General features: G+C 46.8%; 1 protein-coding gene across 1 annotated transcript in view; it reads right to left on the reverse strand.

Moving 5' to 3' along the window:
• Positions 1-261: 261 nt before the first annotated feature.
• The window catches only part of SLC39A6 (solute carrier family 39 member 6), a 408,063-nt gene continuing 394,446 nt past the window's right edge, over positions 262-13,878 (reverse strand). The window contains exon 9 of the mRNA XM_078687710.1: positions 262-1,171. Coding sequence (XP_078543836.1) covers positions 1,019-1,171 — 153 coding nt within the window. The 3' untranslated portion in view covers positions 262-1,018. The remainder of the gene's footprint in view (positions 1,172-13,878) is intronic.

Here is a 13,878-nt window from a genome sequence, read left to right on the forward strand (position 1 = left end):
ATCCTGTCCTGTGCATGTGTGTCTAAACTAGACCTCTACTGTATGTGGAGATTTTTGATCTGATGCTGCCCACGGTGTACCTTGGATGTGTCTGACAGCGAATCTTGAAAAACACCTTTTCACAATACTAAAACCCAAATTATCTGTTTTGTCACTGAATGTTCTCTAGCAAGGAGTAACTCCAGTAGAGCGCAGTGTTGGACATTAGTTAAGGTGTACTACATAAATACAATAAATAAAATAAAGACCGCAACTCGACGATTTGCTTACAAAGCTAAGTTCTTTACTTCCAATGTTAACCTGCAGGCAAAAACACTTTTTCTTACACAATGTTGAAAAATAAATACAAATGAAATATCATATTCACGTTTTGGCACAAAGACTTCTTTTAAAACATTTAAAACAAATGTAGCTATCCTGGCGACAAAACAAAATAAATGCATCTTTACTGTAACATGTAACATACTCCTGAAGAAGACTTGGCTATTAACATACATATAAATTACAACAAAAAAGTTGTTTACCAAAGTTGACATTATTATTATTTAATATTACTTCAGTTAACAGAATCAACACGTACACCATGAAAATAATAGGGGAATTCCAGCCAACGTTTTTGCTTTTTAAGCTGGAATTCCAAGACCCAACGTCCCTCGTACCACAACTCTAACCTCCCTTGCTTGGGGTTTATGAGGTACCAGACAGGGTAAATTTCAGCATTCATAATTTGTCATTGTTATCTCAGACCACAACCATGTGAAGAAGCGGTATGCCAAGTGCTTCACTGTTGGCACTTCAGACCAACGGCTTCATTTGAAAAGTAATACTATATAAGGGTGGGCTCAACCTCCAAATAAAGGCAGTAAAATGTCATGCATGAAGCCACATCCTTGAAGATGGCACTCATGACGGAAGAGGAACCAGAATCTGGTTTCAACTTCCCATGGATTTACAGAAAAAAAGATTCCACAAGCCATGCAGCTGGGGAATGGTTGTAGTTCCCTTGCACCTGGACATTTTATAAGTTAATACTAAACACAATTTTATGTTCAAACACTGAAATAACTAACATTATTCCAAATCCCAAAAGGATTCCAGCATTTTGTAATAGAAAATATCCCCATCGGCTACAGCCGTGATCGCTGGCGTCATTGTGCAACATTTCCGGTACCTAAATCAAGAAGAAAAAAAAATATGTAGTAAAACATAACTGACATTTGTATTTTAAAAAAAACAACATTTTACATACATTAGGAAATTTTCAAAGCAAACGCAACCATGTGATTCCCCAAAAACAATATAATGGGCAGCAAAATATATTTTTAAACTTCTAATACTTTATTCACTAAAACAAAGTAGGTTATCTCACAGTTTAGGGATATGTGGCAGCAGCCCAATAAAATATGGATACCGGATTCTCTGTTGGCCACAAAAGCCTCCAGGGTCAGTGGCTCCCCACACAAGAGGAGCAGGTGCATAGTACAGTAAAGGGTGCAAGCCCACCGCCAAGGGAGTTGATTAGAATCACACGTTTTTCTTAATCCACTTATCTTGCAAACCTACAAGACCTGTACAAACGTGACAGGGCCAATACAGAACAAAATAAACCGTTGGTTTAGAGATGGGATGTGCTTTCTAAGCAGAGTCGCCACAGAGCACACCTGCACGTGCAGAAGAAGGTTCTGGAGGGAGCACGCCTCCAGTTTCTGGTGAGGGTTAGTAAAGGCTTCAAGGGGCTGTGTTCGATTTCTGGACTCCTTGCGCTAGATTCGAGTCTTCCTCGGAGGCAAGGTCAGCATCAGCACTGCACACCAGGGGAGATTCAACACGGCCTTTAGGCATGTTCTTAGACAAGCGGAAACATGCAACACTTGGTACCACTTTCTGGACGGGTCCAAGCCAGTGTGTATCACAGAAATGTTTTGTAAGCTTCAGGGATGACATAAGTTTATATTTCGCATTCTTAGCGGCAGCTTACTGCCAATCAGTGCAGGTGGATTCGACAACCTTTCAAAATACAGCCGAGCAGACTGGGCTAGTTTTCCCTCCTCAGTCTGTTCAAGGAAGGGCTCCCCTATTACCCCCTAACCAGAATATGCAGCAGTGGGTATAGCCTATAAGGGGGAGCTGACCAGGTATGCTGTGTGCATGTGTTTGCTCTGGTGGGAAGCATGGTTTATTCCCTCTCGACACAAAGAACGGAGAAGTATTATGTGAAGGAGAATGGGGCTGCCCTGGTGTGGTACTAGATTAGCTTAACAGAATGTTTAAGGTTTTCTTTGGAATGCCTGTGTAACGGGGTCGGGGTGCGGGGCCTTAAGAACTGGTGGACCCCTGTCCCCAACTCCCCTCCTTACCCACAGACTGATTCTCCGAGGGCAGATTGGGACAGCCTGTCATAACAGGACGGTGCAATTGACCCCGGCGCCTTTAATTGGGCCTGTGACGATCAGGACGAGACTCCGCCCCCTTCTGACGTCAGAGAATCCAGACTGGTCAAAGGGCAGGAAGTCCTGTATGGGAGGTGTGTCATCACCCCGGAGGTCGGAAGCGGAGGAGTGGAGCCGGAGACGAAGAGAGGAGAAAACGGAGAAGACGAGAGAAACGAGAGCGGAGGAGAGCCAGGAGGCCAACGACCCCGTGTTCCGCCGTGCCACACTCCCGAGGGAGGAGTGTGGCTTTCTCAGGTACGGCGGCGTTGGGCAACCTAGGTGGGGAAAAAGAGCGCCCCTTTGTAGATAGTGTAAACATCCCTGTGTGTGCCTTTCCCGTGTGTGGTCCCATACCCGTCCTCCCTCCTTACCCCTCCCGCTTTCCTCACAGCCTACCTCCCTGAACACGAGCACGTTCATTCTGTATAAAGCACGGGTGTTCCCTCACTATCACTCGGTCCCAAGTCAGGTACGCCGGTATCAGGCCATTAACTAACGGCTTCCCTCTGTTGGTCTCTTTTCCCTGGTGGTCCAGAGACGGCGTACCGGAAGCAGACCCAGCAGACGTCCGACAGAAGAACCCTCAACCCCAAGACCCCGCCACCACGAACAACCTGGAGTTTGCACGAGAAAGACTCACATTTCGGACCAGGCGTACCATAAAAATAAAACCCAGTTTAAAGAGATATTCTGCTTCACAGCATCTTACTGTCACTGAGACAACCTCCACTTCCCCTCCCACGCCCACATTGGTGTCAGAAGTGGGATCCGCCCCTTCCCTGCCAGACCCAGCCATGGAGCAGGTGATACAGCAGCTTATTGAGGGGCAACAGAAGCTGGAGTGGGCTGTAAGCCAGCAGATCTCGACCGCAGATGCGGACCGGGACATGTTCAAGAACACCATCGTCGCCCAGTTGGAGGGTCTACAGAAAGTGGTGCAGAGTCCCGGTGTGCCTATACCTATGGAGAGAAGGAATTATGGTCCGAATCCCTCTGGGGATCAGTTGCAGAAATACATCCCTGGTGAGGACCCCGACGCCTTCCTCAGCAACTTTGAGAGGGCGGCCAGAGCCTGTGGTTGGCCGGAAGAAAAGTGGCCCTTCTTTTTAGCCCCCCTCCTGTCCGGCGAAGCCCAAGCGGCATATCAAGTAGCCAACCATGCGGGAGTGACCCCCTACCCGACAATCAAGGCAGTGATACTAGACCACTTGGGGCTAGATGCCGAAGCCTATAGACTCAGGTTCAGGAAGGAAAAAGGGGTTGCTGGGGAGCATCCTAAGACTCTGTACCTTAGACTAAAAATGGCTGCAGACAAGTGGTTGAAGCCAGAGAGCCGTACTAAAGAGGAAGTCATGTCAAGCATATACCTGGAACAATTCATAGAGGCCTTACCCTACGGCACCCAACGGTGGCTGAGACAGCATTCCGGCATAACAGCCGAACAAGCCATTGAGATGGCCTCCAATTATAACAGAGCGATGCCACGATCCTTCCCCTGGGAAGCCGACAAGGGAACCAAAACAGCCCCAGGGATCATGAAACAGGAAAAGAAGAGCAACAAGCCGGCCCCGGAAAACATGAGGATTCGGCCAACGAGATATGAGATCCCCGCCACCAGGGGTCCACAATGCTTCGAGTGTGGAGAGTGGGGCCACATCGCCAGAATGTGTCCCCGAAAACGAACAACGGAAGAACCTATGGAGGTCGGCTATATTCCGAAAGCTGTGATGTATACAGCGGAGATGGGACCTTCATTTTACGTAAGGATTTATTTTAATAGCAAATGTGTGAAAGCCCTTTTAGACTCGGGATGTAGACAATCGGTGATAAAGACAAGACTAGTCCTTCCCTCCCAATTAGGTTCCAATGCGCTGGTATACATCAGATGTGTACATGGGGATGTAAAACCCTACCCCGTAGCCCACATCACCCTCCGGCCTATAGGTAGGGATCCATGTGCAGTGAAAGTGGGAGTAGTGGACACCCTGCCAGAGGACCTGATAATAGGGATAGACAACCCTGATTTACTTGCCCTCTTCAGGAGAGAGATGGAAGGACAGCCCCGGGGTGCCTACCTAACATCGGAACCATGGGAGTTAGATAAGGGATTCAAGTTTGCACAGGCCAATGACCCAACCCTTATGAACGCCTGGGAGGCAGCCCATAGAGAAAAGACGACACCAACCCCAGGGTATCCCAAGTTCAAGATCGAGAACGACCTGTTATATAGGGAAGGGAAGGCAGGTGAACCCCCACAACTAGTCGTCCCAAAGGACTTTAGGGATCAGATACTGTTCTACGCCCACACTCACCTGACAGCAGGACATAGCGGCGCCCGAGAAGACCCTTCAAAGTATTGTACGTTTATTCTTTTGGCCTGGTATATACAAGACAGCAGAGACCTACTGTAAACAATGTGAGGTCTGCCAAAAAAAGAATATGAGCAGGCCACCCGCTGCGCCCCTACAGCCTTTACCCATCATAGGCAACCCCTTTGAGTGGGAATGGACCTTATAGGTCCCCTTCCCCGTACAACTAGGGGACACACGTACGCCTTAGTCATAGTTGACTATAACACTAAATTCCCTGAAGCCTTTGCCCTCAGTAGCCCGACCACAAAGAACGTGGCGGAAAAACTGATCGAGCTATTTTCCAGGGTAGGATTTCCTAGGGAGATCCTCACGGATCAGGGGACTCCCTTTGTCTCCAAAATGATGACAGAAGTATGCAAAATGCTAGATCTACAGCACATTCGTACCTCGGCCTACCACCCACAGACGGATGGTTTAGTCGAGAGATACAATCGCACGCTTAAAACCACTCTCAAGAAGATGTTAACCGCAGAAAACAAAGACTGGGACAAATTGTTGCCCTTGGCCCTTTATGTTCTGCGGGCGCAAGTACAAAGCAGCCTAGGGTTCTCTCCTTTCGAACTTCTCTATGGGAGACAGCCCAGATCACTCTTAGAAATCACCAAGGAAGCTTGGGAAAGAGAAGAAGCGGCGGATCAAAGATCACTGTTGGAGTATACCACTCAATTAAAATCCAGGTTAGGCAAACTAAGAGACCTAGCCTACTCCAACTTGGAGAAATCCCAGGACAAACAGAAACAATACTACGACAAGGGTAAGAAGTGGAGGATTCTGAACAAGGGTGACTGGGCCTTGGTGCTTCTACCCTCTTCCACACAGAAGTTCAGAAGCGAATGGAAGGGGCCTTATAGGATCACAGAGACCATAGGCAAGACGACTTACTGAGTACAGGTCAATCCCCACCGTCAGCAGACCTTCCATATCAATCTATTAAAAAAATGGATAGGTCCCCCATTTAAAACAAACCAGTTAGTGTTGCCGGTATGAAACGGCAACTCGACTTTAGGACAACTTCCCGTTAACCCCGAGTTGACGGCGACCGAACAAAATGAGCTCATACAACAGTTGCAGAGATTCACCTCTATGTTCTCGGATACTCCAGGTCGAACCCACCTAGCAGAACATTGCATAGAGACAGAAGAAGGAAAGGTGGTCAAACAGAGAGCATATCGTATCCCAGCAGCCAGGAGAGACGATGTAAAAAGAGAAGTCAGGGACATGCTTCAACTGGGAGTCATACGACCATCACGAAGTAGCTGGGCTTCGCCCATAGTGATGGTTCTAAAACCGGATGGGTCCACCCGGTTTTGTATGGACTTCCGGGCTTTAAATGCTATATCTTCCTTCGATGCCTTCCCTATACCCCGAGTGGATGAGCTGATAGAAAGGATAGGGGAAGCCAGATACATCACGACCCTGGACCTGACAAAAGGGTACTGGCAGGTGCCACTGCGTGAAAGCGACAGACATAAAACTGCCTTTGCCACTGACGATGGCCTATTTGAGTTTAATGTGTTGCCGTTCGGGCTCCATGGAGCCCCGGCAACGTTCCAACGTTTGATGAACCAAGTGTTAGCACCCCACACCATGTACAGTTCGGTGTACCTCGATGACATTGTCATCTTCAGTCTGACATGGGAGGAACACCTAGAGCACATAGACAGAATCCTCACAGCCTTACAAAAGGCCGGCCTCCATATTAACTCAAAAAAATCGAGGGCCGCTTTCCCCAAAGTAAAATACCTGGGGTTTATGTTGGGGGAGGGGGTGATTGCACCACAGGAGGAGAAAATACGCGCCATAACCAACTCCCCCTTTCCCTCCACCACGAGAGAACTACGTGCCTTTTTAGGTCTTATCGGCTATTATAGGAGGTTCATTAAAGACTTTGCCAAAATAGCCACTCCCTTGACGGACCTCCTCAAAAAGAACACGAAACTCAACCGAGGAAAACCCCCACCCGAAAACGCCAGAATAGCGTTTGAAACTCTAAAGAGAGCCATCACATCCAGTCCAGTGTTGATTCCCCCGAACTTTGAGAAACAATTCACTCTGGCAACAGACGCCTCAGATACTGGGGTGGGGGCTGTACTGTCTCAAGATGGGGAGGACGGGTTAGAACACCCCATCCTCTACATAAGTTGGAAACTCTACCCTAGGGAGCGCATATACCCGTCTGTAGAAAAGGAGTGCCTTGCGATTCGCTGGGCGGTGGACAAATTACGGTACTACCTGGAGGGGAGAACCTTCACGCTATACTCGGATCATGCACCCCTGCAATGGATGCAGAAGAATATGTCCCAGAACTCCCGAGTCCTTAGATGGTTTATTTTTCTCCAACCCTTTTCCTTTAGAATAGTGCACAAAAAGGGAATAGACAATGGTAACGCAGATTATTTATCCAGGGTGCCCATTCTCCCCGATCGGGAGAATCCAGGGGGGGAGGTGTGTAACTGGGTCGGGGTGCGGGGCCTTAAGAACTGGTGGACCCCTGTCCCTAACTCCCCTCCTTACCCACAGACTGATTCTCCGAGGGCAGATTGGGACAGCCTGTCAGAACCCCGGCGCCTTTAATTGGGCCTGTGACGATCAGGACGAGACTCCGCCCCCTTCTGACATCAGAGAATCCAGACTGGTCAAAGGGCAGGAAGTCCCGGAGGTCGGAAGCGGAGGAGCGGAGCCGGAGACGAAGAGAGGAGAAAACGGAGAAGACGAGAGAAACGAGAGCGGAGGAGAGCCAGGAGGCCAACGACCCCGTGTTCCGCCGTGCCACACTCCCGAGGGAGGAGTGTGGCTTTCTCAGGTACGGCGGCGTTGGGCAACCTGGGTGGGGAAAAAGAGCGCCCCTTTGTAGATAGTGTAAACATCCCTGTGTGTGCCTTTCCCGTGTGTGGTCCCATACCCGTCCTCCCTCCTTACCCCTCCCGCTTTCCTCACAGCCTACCTCCCTGAACACGAGCACGTTCATTCTGTATAAAGCACGGGTGTTCCCTCACTATCACTCGGTCCCAAGTCGGGTACGCCGGTATCAGGCCATTAACTAACGGCTTCCCTCTGTTGGTCTCTTTTCCCTGGTGGTCGGAGACGGCGTACCGGAAGCAGACCCAGCAGACGTCCGACAGAAGAACCCTCAACCCCAAGACCCCGCCACCACGAACAACCTGGAGTTTGCACGAGAAAGACTCACATTTCGGACCAGGCGTACCATAAAAATAAAACCCAGTTTAAAGAGATATTCTGCTTCACAGCCTCTTACTGTCACTGAGACAACCTCCACTTCCCCTCCCACGCCCACAGCCATGCAAAGTGTTCTCTTATGGAACTTCCTTCTGAGTGCATCCATGTGCTGTTTGTATGTTTTCTTTTGAAAGCTATCATTTGTTCCATGTTCTGAAGATCAGCTGTTTTTCAGTTACGCTGCTAATCTTCAGAGGGTGGATGCTCCAATAAACTTTTTCACAACTTATTCTGGATTTCTTGTGGATTCGTATTAAACCCACCACTACACCTGGATGTCATTTGTGGGTGGCATCTATCGTCCAACTTCCTGCTTCCATTTTTACAAACAAATGATTGTTTGCCATGGTAGGAAAGTAGGATCTTTCTGGCATAGATTCCCTCACTTTTTTTGCCAGGTGTCAGTGTGTTTTGACTGTGGTTCACTGGAATCCTGCTAACCAGGATCCCAATAGCAGTGCTCTCACTTCTAAACTTGCTGGTAAGTACTTTGTACACCCCACAATTGGAATACAGGGGTACCACTGTAAGTACCTAGTATATGGTACTAAGGTACCAAGGTCATTGTCTCCCACGGGCTGCAGCATGCATTGTGCCACCCCTGGGTGTCCATGCAAACTGTGACTGCAGAGCTGCTATTGCAGTCTCCGTGAAATGGTGCATGCACCTTTCAGTATACATCTCAGGCTTTTCTTATATCCAGGTTACTGCATTTTAAACCTATAGGTCACCCTTAAGATAGACCCTTCAGTCCAAGGGCAGAGTGCAGGATTCTAAGTATGTGGGTAGCCCTGCACGAGCAAAGGTACTCCTACAAACCCTGGATTCCATTTTCTGGGCTTTGCAAGTGCAGGGGAGCCATTTTAAGGTATGTAGTGGACACTGGCAGGTCGAGATGTCCAACTACATGATTCTGGTCATATTTGGTGTCAAAGACATTGGAATCATGAAATTAAATAGATTCCATTGCTAGTTGCATGATAACATGTACTGGCAGCTCCTTAGAGGATCCCCCAAAAACTACCTGGGTAGCCTTACAGGGTCTGCCTGCCAGCCCATGCTGCTGCCGGCCTCAGACACTGTTCTGCCCACCTGCTGATGAGCCTAACTCAGGCAGGGGAAGCTGACAAAGGATTTCCTGTGAAAAAAAGGTGTGAACATCTCTCCTTTAGAATTAGGTAGGATGGGGGTGCTTCCGAGCACCAACAGACTGCATTGATGCCCTCCTTGCGTAAACCAATTTTGCCTAGTTCAGGAGCCCTTGCTGACAGCACTGTTGTCAGCGACTTTAAAAACAATATATATATTTTTAACAACATTTATTGATTTTCTGCAGCACCAAGTGGGCAGAGCCCAACTAAAGTTATACATGTAAAGGGCAGATGGTAGATAATGTAGGTACTGAAAAGTTTCCTGCCAAAGGTCTGCGGAACATCAGACCGAACTCCCCCTCCCCCAAACCACGCACCACGCACCCCATGAAGAGCAGCGTCTTTTTAAGGATTCTCGTTGTTACAATGGTCACCGATGACAACGGCGATGATGAAATATTTATGGGCATCGCTGCTGTAGTCAACGAAGTTGGGGTGGTCGTCATCAAGGTCGTTGACAGAGTCTTTGTTGCAGAGAAGTGGAATGTTTGAGAATGATCAGCGTCGACTATAGTCTCGTCTATGGCATTACCGCAGAAATCCAACTCGATGAAAAGATAATTTTTGCCTTTTTCCTTAATTACTCCAAGAAATAAGTCTCCATTCGAAATGTTTCCAGCCCACAACTAAACAAGTAAAGTTTTACCCCTTCCATCAGCACATACGTTGCACGATGATGATTCAAAAGACTGCCCCTTTGGAGTGGCTCATAGCCCATCAGAGCTTCATGTAAAGTGCCAGGAAGATGGGGAATAGGATGGGCAATATTATGATAAATATTATTAAACTGCTGGACAACACCAGGAGGAAAACATCTCATGGTCAACAGAAACCCTCCCTCGAAATGCCTATATCTTTAGTGAACAACTTACAAAATATGCTCCAGGACTATTTTCGCAGGTTCCCTAAACCGGCGAGCACAGCTCTATCAATGCAGTACCCAAGGCCAGTATCATCTCAGGTACAAATGCCTCTTTCATGGCTATCAAGACTGGTCACTGCTCATGCAACCCCACTTCCAAATTTGGCTTCCACGATAGCTGCCCTTCCGGCTGACCAGCCACCTTCCACGGATGGAGAGGAAGAAGCAATAAATAGACACCGTCTCAGTCCCTAACGAATGGGATGACTATCTAATCCCAACTCCAACCCCTCCAGTACCACCACCACCAACAGACACCTCACAAGGGGATATCGCTGGCTTCAATAATCTTATGGAAAGGGCAGCCAAGAGGTGTGAGCTTCCGCTTCTCATCTGACAAGTGGATTGGTTCCTTTAGGATTTTAAAGAGCCCACCAAAACATCTGTTTGGGCTACTCCATCATTGACTTACCCTCCACCCTTTCTAGGCCCATGTTCAATGTCAACGGGGGTAAGGGGGTGCTCGGTAGGAGTTGGGCAATATATATCTCAAAAATATTTTCCCCTATCTCATTGATGTTTACAAGGCCCCAGAGTTCGTTCAAGTAAAAAGTGAACACCAGTGCTTTCAATTAATTTATCTGAAGGATCGAGGCTATTGGTTTAGTGGAAGAAGCCCTATGCTCTTTAAGAATAGCCCCCACTATTTGTGCTGTATAGTTAGCTCACTAACTTGAAATTTACAGGACATGGAGTCAGGAAGAGTGACTCCCAAGTACACAAGGAGTCCACCCTCTCCAGTGGTACACCATCATAAAACAGTCTTCCTTTACATGTTTTGAGCAGATTAAAGAACATTAGTTTTGTCTTAGCAGTGTCGCTTTCCAATCCTTGCAAGCGACAGAACTCACCAAAGTGGTTCAGCAGCTTTTGTAAACTGCTCAGGGTTTTGGAAATCAGCAAAGTTCTCGGCCAATTGGGCAGCATCAGTAGAGGGCAGCGTTAGACAGCTAACAATATCATTAATGTACAAGGAAAATAAAGTAGGCACCAGCACACTGCCCTGCCATAAGCCTCTGGATACAGGAATCCTCTCTTATCTCGCTCTGGGTTTCCCAGACAACTCTAGCAAAGTTCTGGTCGTGTAACCAGACTATGATAGATAATATATTGGGGGCATACCCATATCCCTGAGTACTTGCCATAGCTTGGGGCATGAGACCAGGCCCAAAGCGGATTTCAAATAGACAATGGCAACGTATAATTTGCCCTTGCCAATTACAACTGTTTTCCAATAAATCATTAGAAAATGAAACACTCGATTGACAGTGGAAACGTTTTACTAAATCCAGCCAGGAAGAGGCTTAGGATGTTGTCTGCGTCTATCCACTCCTGGAGCTTGGCTAACACACTGACTGAAAACTTTCTGTCTGTGATCAATAAGACTAATTGACCTATAGTTCCCTGGCCGGGATCTGTCAGCCTTCTTATATAATGGTACTACAATAGGCCCCCCTCAAAGAGTCCGGGATCGGGACTCCTCTTGCGATGGCATTAGTTAGAAAGAGGATATATTTGGACTAGGCTTTCTGTAGAAAGATATCGGCTGGGATGCCATCTGGTCCAGAGGCCCCGCCACGTGTTACTGCTTTGAGAGAATTTAGAACATCTGTAATTTCAAAGGTTCAGTACTCGAAGGAAGAATGACTACTACAGTACCTTCGTCTGTGCTGGACGGTGTTTTCATAATGGAGCTTCTTAAAATCATCAAACCACTCAACGAGACGTGATTATTTGGTTCCTTGGCTGCTGTGTTACCGCCCTTCAATACTAATGACCAAAATCTAATGCAATCTTTAGCTACGGAGGCATCTTTGAGGTCCTGCCCCCTATGTTTCTCCCAAGCCTTTTTGGCAGTACCCAAAGATTGTTTATACAACTTCCTGCAATTATGGATTTGTTTTAAGTCTTTAGCCTTAATGGCCTGACCAATGAGCTTTTGAATCGCCGACATTCCCAACTGTACCAGATAAAAGGCTAGTAGGCTGTGCCATTAGACTTCCCCACAGGAATTGTGGAGTATGCCAAAATACACTCAAAGAAATTGCTATGAAGGGTACGAAGAAACTTAGCAACGTCTTCCATATTGGTTACTTGAAAAATCGTAGCTAGCAGACTCAGGTGTAGTTTCAAGCTTACATGTAATAACTGGGGGACAATTACCTACAGTATCGTTACTACTGAGTGACTGCAGAGACAGTTATAACAGGTTATGCCACTCTCCTCCCCATGTGTAATGATATGGGGCACATGCATCATTGTAGGCTTTTGCGATTCCTTAATTGCGATTAAGGAATAGCAAAAGCCTATGCATGTAGGAATCTCTTACAAAATAGCGATTCCCAAACATTCCTTAATTGCGACTCGCAAATTGCGAGTCACTATTAAGGAATGGCTTCCCATTAGGAATGAATGAAAATTGCATGCGCAATTTGCGAGTACACAATAGGTACGCGCAAATTGCGCATGCAATTTCAAAGGTGCAAGGGTGCCAAAAGAACACCCTGTTGCACCCCTGAAATTGATATGTGCACACATGTTGCACACACACACATCCCTAGGGCATGATTGTGTAACATGCAACTTTGAAAAATGCACTTTAGTGCATTTTTCAAAGTTTTTGCTGTTAACCATCTGGCATTTTTTTTCAGTAAATAGTGGACCCTTGTAGCAAAATCATTATTTTAAAAGTCATCTTGCATTGCATTTAAGGAATCGCAATTTGAGATTCCTTAAATGCAATCGCAATTTGCGATTCGTTAAATGCAATCGCAATTTGTTATTTTTAGATTTGGGACGATGCATCCCAAATGCAAAATACCGGCCGCAAAGGGGCAGATTTTAAGAATCTGCCCGTTTGCGACCATTTTTTGCCTTGATACATCTGGCCCCATATCTTATACAAGTGGCCACAGCCTTTGATCAACCAAGATATAGTTAATATAATTGGTAGAGTTGGGTTTAATAGTGACCTCCCCTTCGGTGTCTGACTTAGTTCAATGGTAGCTCTGACCAAGTTCAATTGAGAGGTCCTTCAATTGGATGGCTGCCTGGGTCCATCTTTTTTTTTTGGGCAAGTTCCAAACAAGGAACACCCCCGAGTTTATCCTCTTCATAACTAAGCTGAGTTTTGCCAAAGTCAAAATGCTCAACGGCTGTATTAAAATCCCCTCCCAGAATTAGTTCATATTAAGTATTCCTCCAGGACTTGGACTGTTTTAGCGTTCTTGAGTAAATGTTAAAAATGGCAACCTGATTTCTTTTTTTAAATGGTAACAGGATCCCCCTGGGCAAAATTTATTCAGCTGAGTGACCCAGGTGGTTATACCTCCCGGAGCGCTCCCACTTTTGCTTGGTATGGCAGAAGTAAAAACATTTAAATAACCAATTTTATACGCAGGGGCAGTACACCAAGTTTCCTGTAGCAGGCATATATCATGCTCATCTATAAATGTATTCTAGTCAGGTTGGACTAATTTTGACCGAAGGCCTGCCACATTCCTAGATAACAATTTAGTATTCGAAGTCGCCATCACCCTGGGTTCTATACATAAAACATTCTCTTGAGCCCTAGGCTCTTTGCTTAGAGTATTCTCATGAACGGGGAGCGATTCAAGTGACACGGAGGGAATGATAACGTTTTGTGGGGGTTGGTAATTGTTCTACATGTCCCCATTGACCTCTGATAAGCTTAAAGAGGGTGAAACTAGAGACAACCACTCTTTGGTAACTAATAGATGGCCCTATACTAGATGGTGGCTCAT

The sequence above is a fragment of the Lissotriton helveticus genome, chromosome 4_1 (genome assembly GCF_964261635.1).
Source record: "Lissotriton helveticus chromosome 4_1, aLisHel1.1, whole genome shotgun sequence".
In the NCBI taxonomy this organism is placed as follows: Eukaryota; Metazoa; Chordata; class Amphibia; order Caudata; family Salamandridae; genus Lissotriton; species Lissotriton helveticus.